This window comes from Ambystoma mexicanum, chromosome 11 (genome assembly GCF_040938575.1).
Source record: "Ambystoma mexicanum isolate Mex_15411 chromosome 11, UKY_AmexF1_1, whole genome shotgun sequence".
In the NCBI taxonomy this organism is placed as follows: Eukaryota; Metazoa; Chordata; class Amphibia; order Caudata; family Ambystomatidae; genus Ambystoma; species Ambystoma mexicanum.
Window position 1 is genome coordinate 558,124,658 of NC_090934.1, and position 12,627 is coordinate 558,137,284.

The window sequence follows — 12,627 nt, forward strand, 5'->3', positions numbered from 1 at the left end:
TACCAAAATAAACGTTTGTGCAAACCAGGATCTAAATGCATATTTAGTTAATGCTCCTGGCGTGGAGAGGATGCACCAGCACAAGTCAGTTGGTGAAATAACAGCGCAGGAGCAGATCATGTGTCTGTGCGGAGAACATGGATGAAAACAATGTGCCTCATCTGTCGGAACAATGCCAACACCACACAAATAGTTAACCAAAATATATTTAGCTACCCGGCTCCGCTGCTGCTGCCGCCGCCGCCACCACCACTTCCTCTTGGGGTTCTTCTTCAGTAACAGGGACAACCTCCTCTTCCTCACACAAGCCATTTTGATGACTGGCATTTGAACGGTCGAAATAGCCACTCTGGAAAATTCGCTCAATTATTTCTCTAAGCGGCTTGTCTGGAAGAAAATAAATATTTTAAGACTTAATCATTTTTACAAATGACTCAACACAGCAACCCTTGTACTACATATACCATACTCTGCGTACATTCATACTTATGGGACACGTGTCTAAGGTACAAGACCAAACAGATGCACAAAAATGCATTTCATTAAAACTTCGTGATGCATAGCCATGCTTGACTGCAACTTCCCCCTTCTGTACACCATACGACTTTGCATGGTTTATTTCACCCATCTAGGTCAATGTGCATTCCCCGTCCCAGCACCAATTAACCTTGGTATAATTTTACATATGGATCTATTACTTGCCTACAACAGAATTTGAGCTTATTTCCCCCCATTGTATACACACACACAGACGCATGTTGAGCAAATGTCACCATCTAACCGTTAGTCAGCAATATTACATGTATGCCCATCATGGTATCCATGTTCAAGATATAGCAACTAAGTAACTAGATACCGGCATATCAAGTCGACTCCTCACCTCGACTTCAATGAGAAGACACCCCTTAGGGGAGTTTTCCTAAAGTCTACTTGAGGCAAGACTTCATAAATCTATCCCAGTGGTATACTGGTCCCCAACTCTTAGCATCAGTCTGTGCTACTCATGGAACCTTGGCAAAGTGGCAGAGGGGGACATTAGCAGGGGAGAGGGATGGTAGAGAAAATGCGGTTCTTGAGAAGCTTTAGGAACTTAAGGAGGTCTGGCTCATTCTTCTGCAAATGGAGAAAGGGAATTAACCACCCGTGGAGTTGAGTGTAAATCCCCCCCACCCCCGCTGTTCTCCCCATGGATCACCTTTGATGTCCCCTCTTATAGTCTCACCTGATGGTTTGAAAAGATGAGCTCTCCATCCTGCATTGAGCGCAGGGGCGCGTTAACCAGTTGCTTCACTGGCTCGAAGGAATTGGCGAGTTCCAGAACAATAGACTCTGAAAAGTATGTAGTTCGTAAGAGTTCAAATGCCTAACTTTCACTCTTGTCCGATTCCTTGCAGATTGCAGCTTGACCCTAGTGAAGAGTTCCTCGTGGTAACCGGTAATATTCTGGTAAGGATTTGTATTTCCAACACAGTTCGATAAATAATGTCAATATGTAACCTGTTGCTTTCTCCCTTATTCAGACACTGAGAGAAAGCATGAAGTCGCGGGGAATACCACCTCTGGCGGTAAAATCAGGTAAGTCTAATGTGGTGAGGAGGGTTCCCCTTGATAGTCCCTTTGTTTCACCTTGCTGTCCTTTTGTTTCCCTTTAGGGGCTGGGGTTCGGCGAAGATGCAGTGGAAGCTGCGCCGACCCGTGAAGAGGAATAGTACCCACGGTGGTAAAATCAGGTAAGTCTATGGGGGCTAACTAATATTGCCTCCGTTTGTTCTTTGAATTCCCTTGGCTTACCTTGCTGTTCTCGTCTACTCCTTAAGTGCCGGAATGCGGCGGGAACATGCAGGAGGATACAGTGGAATGTGAAGATGCTGCAATGGCCGGTTGAGTTCAGCGTGGTGCTGCAGCAGGCGAGGCGACGCGCATAAAATAACTTTTTCCAGCTCGAAGGCGCGATTGATCGGGAATTCAAGTAAGGATCAAAGGTATTGCTCTTGTTCGAAACCTTTTCTCCCTTTTTCTAGGAGCTCCAAACTCGAGGCGGGTATGGCAGAAGACTGGATGCAGACTTGCAGGCACGGTGAGCATTACACTGCTGGATGCAGAACACGAAGCGTGTGCTGCTCTTTCGGCGTGGTTTAAATAGCCTCCAAAGTAGTCCCAGTTAAGTATTGCTCCCCAGCCCTCCGAGTAAAAAAAAAAAAAAATTCCTTGGGTAAAATAGTCCCTTCCAAGCCTCATTTGGCTTGGAGCTCTTGCAGCATGGTCTGCATCAGGTAAGCTCTAATCTATGAGCCTGGCGCCATAGGCGCCAGGACCGCACCCAAACAGCCCCTAGCAGGAGTTTTTGGGCTTGCCCAAAATAACTTTATGCCTGCTTCCGGTGTTGCTGGACCTGGTCTGGGTCGCCGGGGGTAGGCATCATGACAAGAGGAAAGGGGACTAAGCGTACGTTACTCACTACGGTGACTAACTTCCAATCTTACGTCCCATCCCCTTTCCTCCATACTGCATGGGCGATTAAAACTGAATGTAGCCCCAGGCTTGAGACCCCCCCCCCCACCGCCTGTCCGAAAGCCACATCAGCTCTAGAGCTGGCATCCAAACAGTAATGCTTGCAGAAAGCCAAGGGAGAGGCCCAAGTGGCCGCCCTGCTTATGACTTGCAAAGGGACAGGACGTTGAAATGTGATGGCCGTTGCCTTGGCCCGACTGCGTGGGCGTGCATGTTGCCGGAAGCGGCTTGTGCTGGCCCTCCTATGCTTCTTTGATGGCAGACCATCCAGCGGGATATGGAAGCCTTTGAGACCGGATAGCCTGGCCTTGAGCCGCCGAAAGTAATAAAAAGGGCGTCTGACTTGCGGAAGCCCTTGGGCCTGTCCAAGTAGAATTTCAGGGCACGCCTGACATCCAGGCAGTGCAACACTGATTCGTCCTTGGGATCAGGAAAGAACGTAGGGAGGACCATCTCCTCGTTCAAGTGAAATGTCGATGGAACCTTGGGCAGAAATGCCGGGTGCGTCCGCATGACTACCTTGACCCTGTGAAAAGTGGTATATGGTTCCGAAGCGGCCAGCGCCTGAATTTCTCTGACTCTGCAAGCCGAGGTAAGACCGACTAGTAAGGCCATTTTGATGGTGACCAGCCTAATGTCCATGGACGCCATTGGCTCAAATGGCTTGTGCGCCAGGGCGCCGAAGACTAAATTAAGGTCCCACACGGGGTGCGGTCTCTTGACAGGCAGGCAGAGCCTGGCGAGACCAGTCAGGTGTTACCAATTATAGGGTTGGAGGAGGAAAAGATAGCCTCCTCCGAGTTCCTGTAAGCCCCAATGGCTGCGAGGTATGTACAGCAGGTGTCGACCTATACGCCCAAGCAAGCGAGGTGCGCCGAAAAGGGGAGCACGTCATCCAAATTGCAGGCCAAGGGGTCAAGTCCCCTGGAGTCTGCCCAGTGGCAGCATCTGGTCCATTTGCTCTTGTACTGGGCCCTGGTGGCTTTGCTCCTGGCGCCCTGTATGATTTCCAGATTGGACTGAGAGGCTAAGGTGCCGAAGCGTTACCTGCTCAGGTACCATGCTGTGAGGGCTAGTTTCCCTGGTGCAGGGGGGGGGGATGACTCTGCCCCTCCGCTGTGCCAGAAGATGTGCTGGGCCCGTCGGGAGGTGTATCGGAGGCACATCTGAGAGGCTGAGGAGCTCCAAAAACCATGGTCTGGCCGGCCACCATGGAGCAATCAGAATGATGAGGCGTCGGTGCAACGCCTTGATACTGTAAATTACCCTGTGGATCAGGGGGTGGGTGGAAAGGCGTAGGCCTTCCTTCCAGTCCACTGGAGGCGAAATGCGCTGGCCAGAGAGCCAGGTCCCTGACCCTGCCAGGATGCAAACTGGGGGCACTTCTTGTGGTGCCCAGTGGCAAAGATAACCACTTGGGGCGGACACAAAGTTTTGAAAATCTGAACAAGGTCATTTACCTGCCACTCTTATTTGTCCACTCCCAGCCTGCTGAGATGGTCCGCTTCCGGGTTTGCTCCCCCCAGGAGGTGGCCTGCCGAGAGGAAAATTTCATTTTCAAGGGCCCATTCCCACATGCTGATCGCCAGTCTGCACAGAGGAGGGCATCTGGTGCCTCCCTGCTTGTTGACCTAGTACATGCTGGTCGAGTTGTCTGTCTGGATGAGGACAACCTTGCGCTTGAGAAGTGTAGGAATGCTTTGAGCGCTAGCCAGATGGCGTTCAGCTCCAACCAATTGATGTGGTATTCCTGCTTCTGTCGAGTCCAGGTGCTGCAGACCGAGAGATCGTCCAGGGTGGCTCCCCAGCCCTCGCGTGAGGAGTCTGTTGTGATGGTGGCCTGCAGAGAAGGTAGACAAAAAGGCTTGCCCGTCCATAGGTTGCAGTCCCTGGACCACCAAGTTAGGTTTGGGTGGAGAGATGGAGGAACAGTGATAATTTTGGACTGAGCCCCGCTCCCGACTCCATGAGACTGTAAAGTGTAGCTGAATCATCCTTAGTCTCGTGTGCGGAACGGCTAGCAGCACCGCCGCTAACAGACCCAGGAGATGTTGATACCACCAAGCCGAGGTCACCTCTATGCTGAGGAAGTGGAAACTGGCCCTCTTGAGCATCTGTCCTAAATGAGTCCCAGGAATGTCAGTCTGTGTAGGGAGCAGCTGTGACTTGAGGTTGAGCGAGCCGCCTAGGTTATGCAGTGTGTTCATAAGGGCATGGGGAGATTGGTGGACCGCCTCCTGAGATGTAGCCCTGACGAGCCAGTCGAGGTATGGATAGATGTGGAGGCCCTGCTCTGAGGGCCGCTACTGCGTTCATGAATCTGGAAAAGACCCTGGGGGTCGAGTTGAGGACATTGTATTGGAAATGTTAGCCCATGATCCTGAACCATAGGAAAGAACGATGGAGCTGCCAAATCGGGACGTTTAGGTACGCGTCCTTCAGTTCTAGGGAGCACATCCAGTCTCCCTTGTCCAATGTCTCCGCTATAAAAGCTGGCGTAACCATCTTGAACTTTTGCAGGGTTAAGGCAAGGTTGAGGGTGGAAAGGTCCAGCACAACTCTCAGGCCCACCTGATTCTTCTTCTGAATGGTGAAAATCATGGAGTAGAAGCCAAAGCCTCACTGGGAGGCTGGAACTCTCCACTGCCTGGCTCTCTACGAGCGACCGGATCTCCGCCAAAAGAGTTGCTGTCCCAACCTGCCGGAGTCTGCTGCCAGAAATTTGCATGGAGAGCAAGCCTGCCCCCCACCGGAGATGCATGGACCCAAAGGGGCGTGTCATGCCTTCTTTCCCTCAGAGGCTGAGACAGGGGACTGAAAAAAGCCCTTACACACCCCCCCCCGCCCCCCTGTTTGCACGCCGCCTGAGACGGCGAGCAGTCTGGCTGCCTGGATGAACGTTCCAGGAAGCCACGGAACCCTCCATATATATGACCCTTTTCTGAGCGCTGCTGAGATTGGATGTAAGATTTGAGTGTAAGATTAGGGCATGGCCTTTGTAAGAATGGACAAAGATTTTGCTGTTTGTGAGCTGTTCTTGTCCAGCTCTTCATCCGTAGAGTGGAAGAGGAATGGAAGAGGAGTGGAAGAGGAATGGAAGAGGAGTGGAAGAGGAGTGGAAGAGGGTCCCCCTCGAACAGCAGATCTAGAATGCGCTCCTGGACGTCTGGGTTGAATTACGTCACCCAGAACCAGGCTGTGCGCCTCAGGTCAGTGGCAATGCAGATGGCCCGGCCCGAGGTATCGATATGCGCCATAGTGGATTCCATGAGGTCATGTGCCACAAACTTGGCCTCTGCAAGACCCGCCTTGAAGCGTGATTGGCATTGGGAGGAGCGTTCCGGGAGGAAGTCTGCAATTTCCTGCCATAACCGTTGGTTGGTGGCAGCCAGCATGGGATCTGTGTTAACCCGACGCAGGTGCAGGGAGGCGTTGGAGTAGATCTTGCCGCAAGCCTCCCAGATCTTCTCCTTGCCTAGACGTGCCACATAGGAGGCGGCTGAGGACGACGGGCTTGGAGTAAAGTGATGCCTCAGCAATCACTGAGGAGTGTGGCTGAGGATGGGTCGAGAGCAAGAGTGTGCCCCCCTGCATCTGCCTGTCCTTGGTGTACAGGCGTCAGTTGACCGGCTGGACCGAATGGGGCTTGAACCAACACTTTTTGGCCAGGGAGACTACATCGGTTTGCAGTGGAATCCCTGTGTTGGCAGAGGGGGGCCTTGTGAGGCCTTCAGTCAGAACCCCCTCTGCTGGCTGTTCGACCTTGGGCTGAGGGAGGCCCAAGTACTCCGCCAAGCCAGCAAGACGTTCATGGAAGGCCCTGGCTGAGGATGGTGTCTCTGGATCCTCCTCCACGTCCGTGTCCTGCGGATCCAGAGGATCTTTTGGAGGAGGGGTAGATGGCGCTGGAGGCTGGGGTACAGAGACGGCAGTCGGAGACCGAGGAGGTGGCTGTGGAGCCGGAGTAGGGGGCTGCACCGGGGTCAGGGAGCCTGATGGAGGAGTTTGTAGTGCTGCTAGCATGGCGGGAGGACTTCCCTGATGTGCTGGAAAATATCGGCCCTACCTGGGACAATGTTTCACGAAGTTCTTGAGATCCTCTGGAGGCGGAGGAGCTCCCTCCATCTGGCTAGTCCGTTCTTCAGCGCCTTCGAGGACAGAGATTCACACACCCAACATATGATTGCCAACCATGGTCTGGGCCAAGGTAATGTAGGCAGAGGGCGTGGGGGTCTGAACATGGGAAGAGCCTGTTGCAAGATGGACATCTGCTGAACCCTGTAGAAGACATGCGCCAGGGAGGAGCGTGACGCCTGGAGACAGAGTACCTGAACGACAAAAAAAGAAATATCCGCGCATGGAATTACATGGCCGAAGCCAAACCCAGGAGTGCTGGTGAATTCGGCCCGTTCCCGTCAACGCAGAAAAGGGGACTGAGGTGTGGCGCTGGAGGGCAGAGTCAGGGCAGCACATGCTCCCTGGGCCGAAGACCTCTAAATTTAAAGGGGAAGAAGATTTTTTCTTGTGGAAGAGGCGGTTACAATAGTCCAACCTAGAGAACCAGAGCTTGGGAGACGGTGAGCTTCTGGGGGAAGGGCAGAGAACCTCTGAGGAGGTGCAATAGGAAGTTTGACTTTTTAGAGACAGATGTGGGCAGAGAAGGAAAGTGAGGAATGAAAGATGACCCAGAGGTTCTTAGCCTCGCAGGTGGGGGTAAGAGGAGGGCCAAGGGAGGCAGGCCAGAGTGAGGGGAAAAGGATGGAGAAGGTGTGCCGATGAGGAGGATCTCAGTCTTGCTGGCATTCAGACAAAGATCATTGGCGGAAAACCAATCTTGAATGGCAGTAAGGCAATAAGAGGGAGAGGAGGTGGCTGAGGGCAGCCTGAAAATTAGTTGGATGTCTCCAGCGTAGCACTGGAAATTTGAGCAGAACATAGCAATTTAGTGGGCGAGAGTTGCCAGGTATTGGGTGAAAAGCGAGAGGTTAGACCCCTGGGGAACACCAGAGGCAGAGAGGTAGATTGATGATAGGAAGGACCCCAGTATGACCTGGGAGGGTCGATTAGAGACGTCAGGCAGGCCAGAGCCTGATCAGTGATACCTAGGTTATCAGAGGCGGTGGAGCGGGATGGCATGGTTGACCAGGTCAGAGGCAGAAGAGGGAGTAGGAAGACAGAATGTTGGAGTCAAGGTTTGAGAACAGATCTTCAGAAGAGCAGTTTCCGTGCTTCTGGCAGCTCTGAAGCCAGACTGGCGGTCATGGAGACAGCCAACAGAATCAGAATGAAGGTTAAGCTGAGAGATGGCCAGCTTTTCCAGGAGTTTGCCCAGAAAGGGAGTACTGGAAATTGGGTGATAGTTAGCCGGACAGGAAGGATCAGCTGTGGGTTTGATAAGAGGATGCACAAGGGAGTGCTTCAGAGGGGCGGGAAAGGATCCTGAGGCAAATGAGTGGTTGTAAAAATCAGCAATGGCCGGAGCGAGGGTGTCAATGTGGTCCTTGATGGTTTTAGAGGAACAGGGCTGAACCGGTTTTGACGAGGCTTTTAGATCGGACTTGTCAGCAACCTCATCAGGGAGGAAAGGGGTTAAGGGGGTTGGCAGAGGGAGCGTCTGCAAGCACAGATGGAGAGGAGGGGTAGGGGAGGAAAGAGTGGACAGGATGTCCTGGGTTTCTGAGATAAAGTGAGAGGCAAGGGCATTGCAAACAGCCTAGGAGGTAAAAGGAGGGGTAGAGACTACAGCAGGGTTGGCCAGCTCCTTGCATATTTAAGGAGTTCGGCCGAGTTGTTAGATGCCGCCGAGAAACAGGCTTGAATCTGGACGCTCTTCTTGGTGAGAACAGTCTGTATTGCCTTTGGAGCAGGCGACAGGCCAGTGTGGCAGGGGATGAACAAGAGGCCATCAGCCTCCCTACACTTACGTTTAAGTGTAGCTAGGTCAGAGTCATACCAGGAATTGCACTTGGCTTTGGACTTCAAGTGGATACTCATGACAGGAGCAAGAGTATCAGAAATAGGGAAGGGATAGGGCTGTGTCAGGGTGCGAGTCAGAGGCAGGGGTAGAAGGTGGCAGCAAAACCCTCAACTGACACGCGCTTCATGAGTCGGATGTCCGAGTAGGTGGGTGGCAATGTAGTGGTAGGCTTGGCTGAGGAGGGGGGGGGGGGGCGGGGGGGATGAGGGGCGGTGGGGAGATTGAGAGATGAGGAGAGGAGGCAGTGGTCACTCCAGGAGAGAGGAGTGGTCAGAGGGATCAAGAGGGGAGGCCAGAGGAGATCAAGACATCAAATGTGTGACCTGCAGAATGCGTCAGGCCAGAGGGGAGAATAGAGAGGGAATCGCAGAGATCGTGAAAGAGCAAAGATGAGGGGCAGGGAGGAGCGAGATGGATGCTGAGTTCACCAAGGAAGTAGAGTTGAGTGGTTGAGGGCTGGCGGGAGGAGATGTCAGCCCACACGGAGAGAAAAGAGGTAATTTGACCAGGGGGCCGATAGAGAGTAGCAACAGTAAGCGTGGCTAGGAGAGATTGAGAGCCTGCAGACAAGGCATTCGAAAGAGGGGGTAGATCTGAGTGGGAATGATCATGTCAGGAATCCACTCGGGAAAGATCAGGGCTACAACACCTCTGGGCCGGCTGGATCTGGGTGCAGAGGGGATCTTGTAGCCATCAGGGAGGAGAGTGACAATGCTTGTGACAGAGCTGGGCGTAACCATGTCTCAGTAAGACCAAGGACATCAAGGTCCAGTTCTTTGAGGAGGTGGCAGATATCAAGTGTGACAGCAGAGCGAGAGTTGAGTGGCAAGATGCTGAAGGTTGCCAGCCTTAAAGACCTTCCGGGGAGGGGTACAAATCAAGAGGTATGCCCTGCAGAGGAGTGGAGGTAGCCTGAAGTGGGGCAGGAGGGAGGAGTGGGCAAGGTAGCCAAGGAATGAGAGGAAGGGACAGCCAGAGATGAAAGGGTGTTGATGAGGCGAGGGAAACGCCTATCTGAGAGGAGGAGATTGCCTGAGGAACTTGGACCATGACAGTGCCATCAAGATAGACATGGAGGAGCCGAAGGAATCCATGAGGACTTCCCAGCGAGTGCCACCATTAATGGGAGAGGAGGAGACAGGACAGAGCACAGAGATCCTATGCGGGGTCCATAGATCCGGCAAAGGAACGACAAAGCTGATGTCAGTGAGGGTCTGTCTGGAAGAGGCGCTGGAATAGGTATCAGCGATAGGGAGACCAGAGTTAGAGGCCAAGATATCCTTTTTAAACTTCTTTCCAGACTTCGTGAAGGGAAGGCCAGTTGATAGAAAAGCAGTTGGAATAGATGGGAGAAACAAAGCGCCATGGATGGGAAGAGAGGAGGCAGAGGGAGGAATATGCAAGTACAGTGGTATGGAACAGTCATTGTGCTAGCAGGTCACAATCAATGGGCAAAGCTAAGGAACAAGTTACTTACCTGTAACTGTTGTTCTCCAGCATGGGTCTGGCATGAATTCACAGGCTCATGAATATTCCCCGCCGTCAGGCTGGGAATCCTCGGTAAAGAAAAAAATCAGTATCAGTTTCGTTTCTGATCTGTCTTTCGTAGTAGTAACCAATCACTGATCTCTGCGTCATACTGACCACAGCCAATGACTGCCCTCTACCTAAGCCCCGCCTCTGGCAGCCATCTTCAGATTTGGTAGCACGTGAAGTGGCAGTATGACCAAGTGAAGAGCCGCAGAGGGGTAGGCGGGAGGGTTCGCATGTGAATCCATGCCAGACCAATGCTGGAGAACAGTTACAGGTAAGTAGCTTGTTCCTTCTCCAGCATGGGGTCTGGCATGGATTCACATGCTCATGAATAAAAGAATACATAGCAGTACACACATGCACAACCACGTGAGGTGGCAAAGGCTCAACATTAAGCATTACATCAAACTCAACATTAAGCAATTCTTACCTCCTCACCAGGCTCACCTTAGGCCAACAGGTTGCGCAGCACTGCTTGGCCGACCCTGGACTCCACCCTGGAATCCCGATCGACGCAGTAGAATTTCGTGAAGGTGTGCGTCGACCTCCACGTAGCAGCCCTGCAGATGTCCAGCAAGGGCACACCAGATAGGAACGCCGTGGTAGCTGCGATCACTCTGGTGGAATGGGCTATCGGACGGCCAGACAGTGGTCGGTTTGCCAACCGATGACAGTACAGGATACAGCCGGAGAGCAATCTGGAAATGGAAGCCTTCGAGAGAGCCTTGCCCTGATTGACAGGTCCAAAGTTCACAAAGAGTTGTAACGTCTTCCGAAAACACTTCGTGCGGTCCACGTAGAACTTCAGCGCTCTAGCCACATCCAGCAAGTGCAAAGTCCTTTCAGCCGGCGACGAAGGCGACGGGAAGAAAACAGGCAACACCAAGGGTTCGTTGAGGTGGAAGTCCGACGGCACCTTGGGCATGAAGGAGGGGTGCATCCTGAGCACTACCCTCGTGTCGTGAAAAGTCAAGTACGAGGCCTTGCAGGAAAGGGCCTGATCTCTCCCACCCGTCGTGCGCAGGTGATGGCCACAAGAAACGCTGTTTTCCACGACAAGAACTTCAAAGGAGCCGAGTGCAGAGGCTCGAACGGAGGTCCCATGAGCTTGGTCAGCACCACGTTGAGCTCCCACGCCGGAGCCTTCACCGGCGGGAACGATCTGAACAGTCCCTTCATGAAATCTTTCACCAGATGATGAGACCACAAAGACGTCCGCCCCGTGGTCCTGGTGTATCGGGAGATCGCAGCAAGATGAATCTTGATGGACGCATGCGCCAGTCCGGCCTTGGACAGCATCAGTAGGTACGGCAGTACCTGGGGAGCCGTAATCCGTAGAGGGTTAATCTTCTGTGCGTGGCACCAGACAGAAACCTCTTCCATTTGTGTCCGTAGCATTTAAGAGTTTAGGACACCCTGGCCTTTGCAAGAACCTCTCTGCAGTCGGCCGGTATGTCGTATCCTCCAAACTCTAACGCCAGGCCTGCAAGTTCAGCGACTTCGGGTCGTGATGGAGGATGGCGCCTCCTTCCCTGGAGAGACGATCCGCATCCACTGGCAGCTTGATTGACGGGGACGCTGACAAGTCCAGAAGGTCCGGGAACCATATCTGCCTCGGCCACGCAGGTGCGACAAGGATCATCCTGCACCGTGACCTCTTGAGCTGGTTGATGAGCCTGATCAGCAGCGGCAATGGAGGGAACGCGTATAGAAACAGGCCCTCCCAGGGGAACGAGAAAGCATCGCCCATGCTCCTCGGCTGGCGAAACCTGCTGGCGAACCTCTGGCACTTGGAGTTCGTCGCCGTCGCAAACAGATCGATCTTGGGTGTTCCCCAACGTCGGAAGAGGCTGTCCACTAGATCCTGCCGTAGTTCCCAGTCGTGGCACGAGCGCAGCTCTCTGCTGAGTGAGTCGGCGATGGTGTTTTTTTATTCCTGCCAGGTGAAACGGCACCAGAAACATCCCTTGGGCGACGGCCCAATGCCACAGATCCTGCGCCTCCTTGGACAGGGCTGGGGATCTGGTACCGCCCTGCTTCCTGATGTAGAACATGGTGGTGGTGTTGTCGGTGAAGATCCTCACCACCTTGCCCTTGAGGGACGGAAGAAAGGACCTGAGGGCCCAAAACACTGCACGGAGCTCCAGGACGTTGATATGGAGGGACTTCCCCGTCGGAAGCCAAAGGCCTCTCGCGTGCAGATTTCCGGTGTGCGCTCCCCACCCTTCCAGGGAGGCATCCGTGGTCACTGTCTCCTGGTGGCCGGGGTCTGGAAGTCCATGGCCGCCGTCAGATGCGCGCTGGTGCCCCGCCACCGGATCGCTCGTCGGAAACTCTCGTCGAGTGTGATCCTTTCCTCGAAGCTGCCCGTCGTCTGGATCCAGCGTGCGTCCAGGAACTCCTGCAACCAGCGCATCCGGAGCCTGCACAGGCGGATGAGATAAATGCAAGAAGACATTCCGAGGAGGGACTTGTTGGACCTCATCCTGGCCGCGTCCGCTGCACCTTGCCCAAGATGGCCCTCGTCCTTTCCTCCGACAGAGAGGCCAGAAGCGATACTGTCGAGCTTCGCTCCCAGAAACAGCGCGTCTTGCGCGGGCACCAGG

General features: G+C 53.5%; 1 protein-coding gene across 10 annotated transcripts in view; it reads right to left on the bottom strand.

The window, feature by feature from the left end:
• CAPRIN1 (cell cycle associated protein 1) overlaps window positions 1-12,627 on the bottom strand; it is a 1,156,748-nt gene that overhangs the window by 704,180 nt on the left and 439,941 nt on the right. For all 10 annotated transcript variants that reach the window (XM_069623390.1, XM_069623385.1, XM_069623386.1 and 7 more), the window contains exon 7: window positions 217-387. In XM_069623390.1, coding sequence (XP_069479491.1) covers window positions 217-387 — 171 coding nt within the window. The remainder of the gene's footprint in view (window positions 1-216; window positions 388-12,627) is intronic.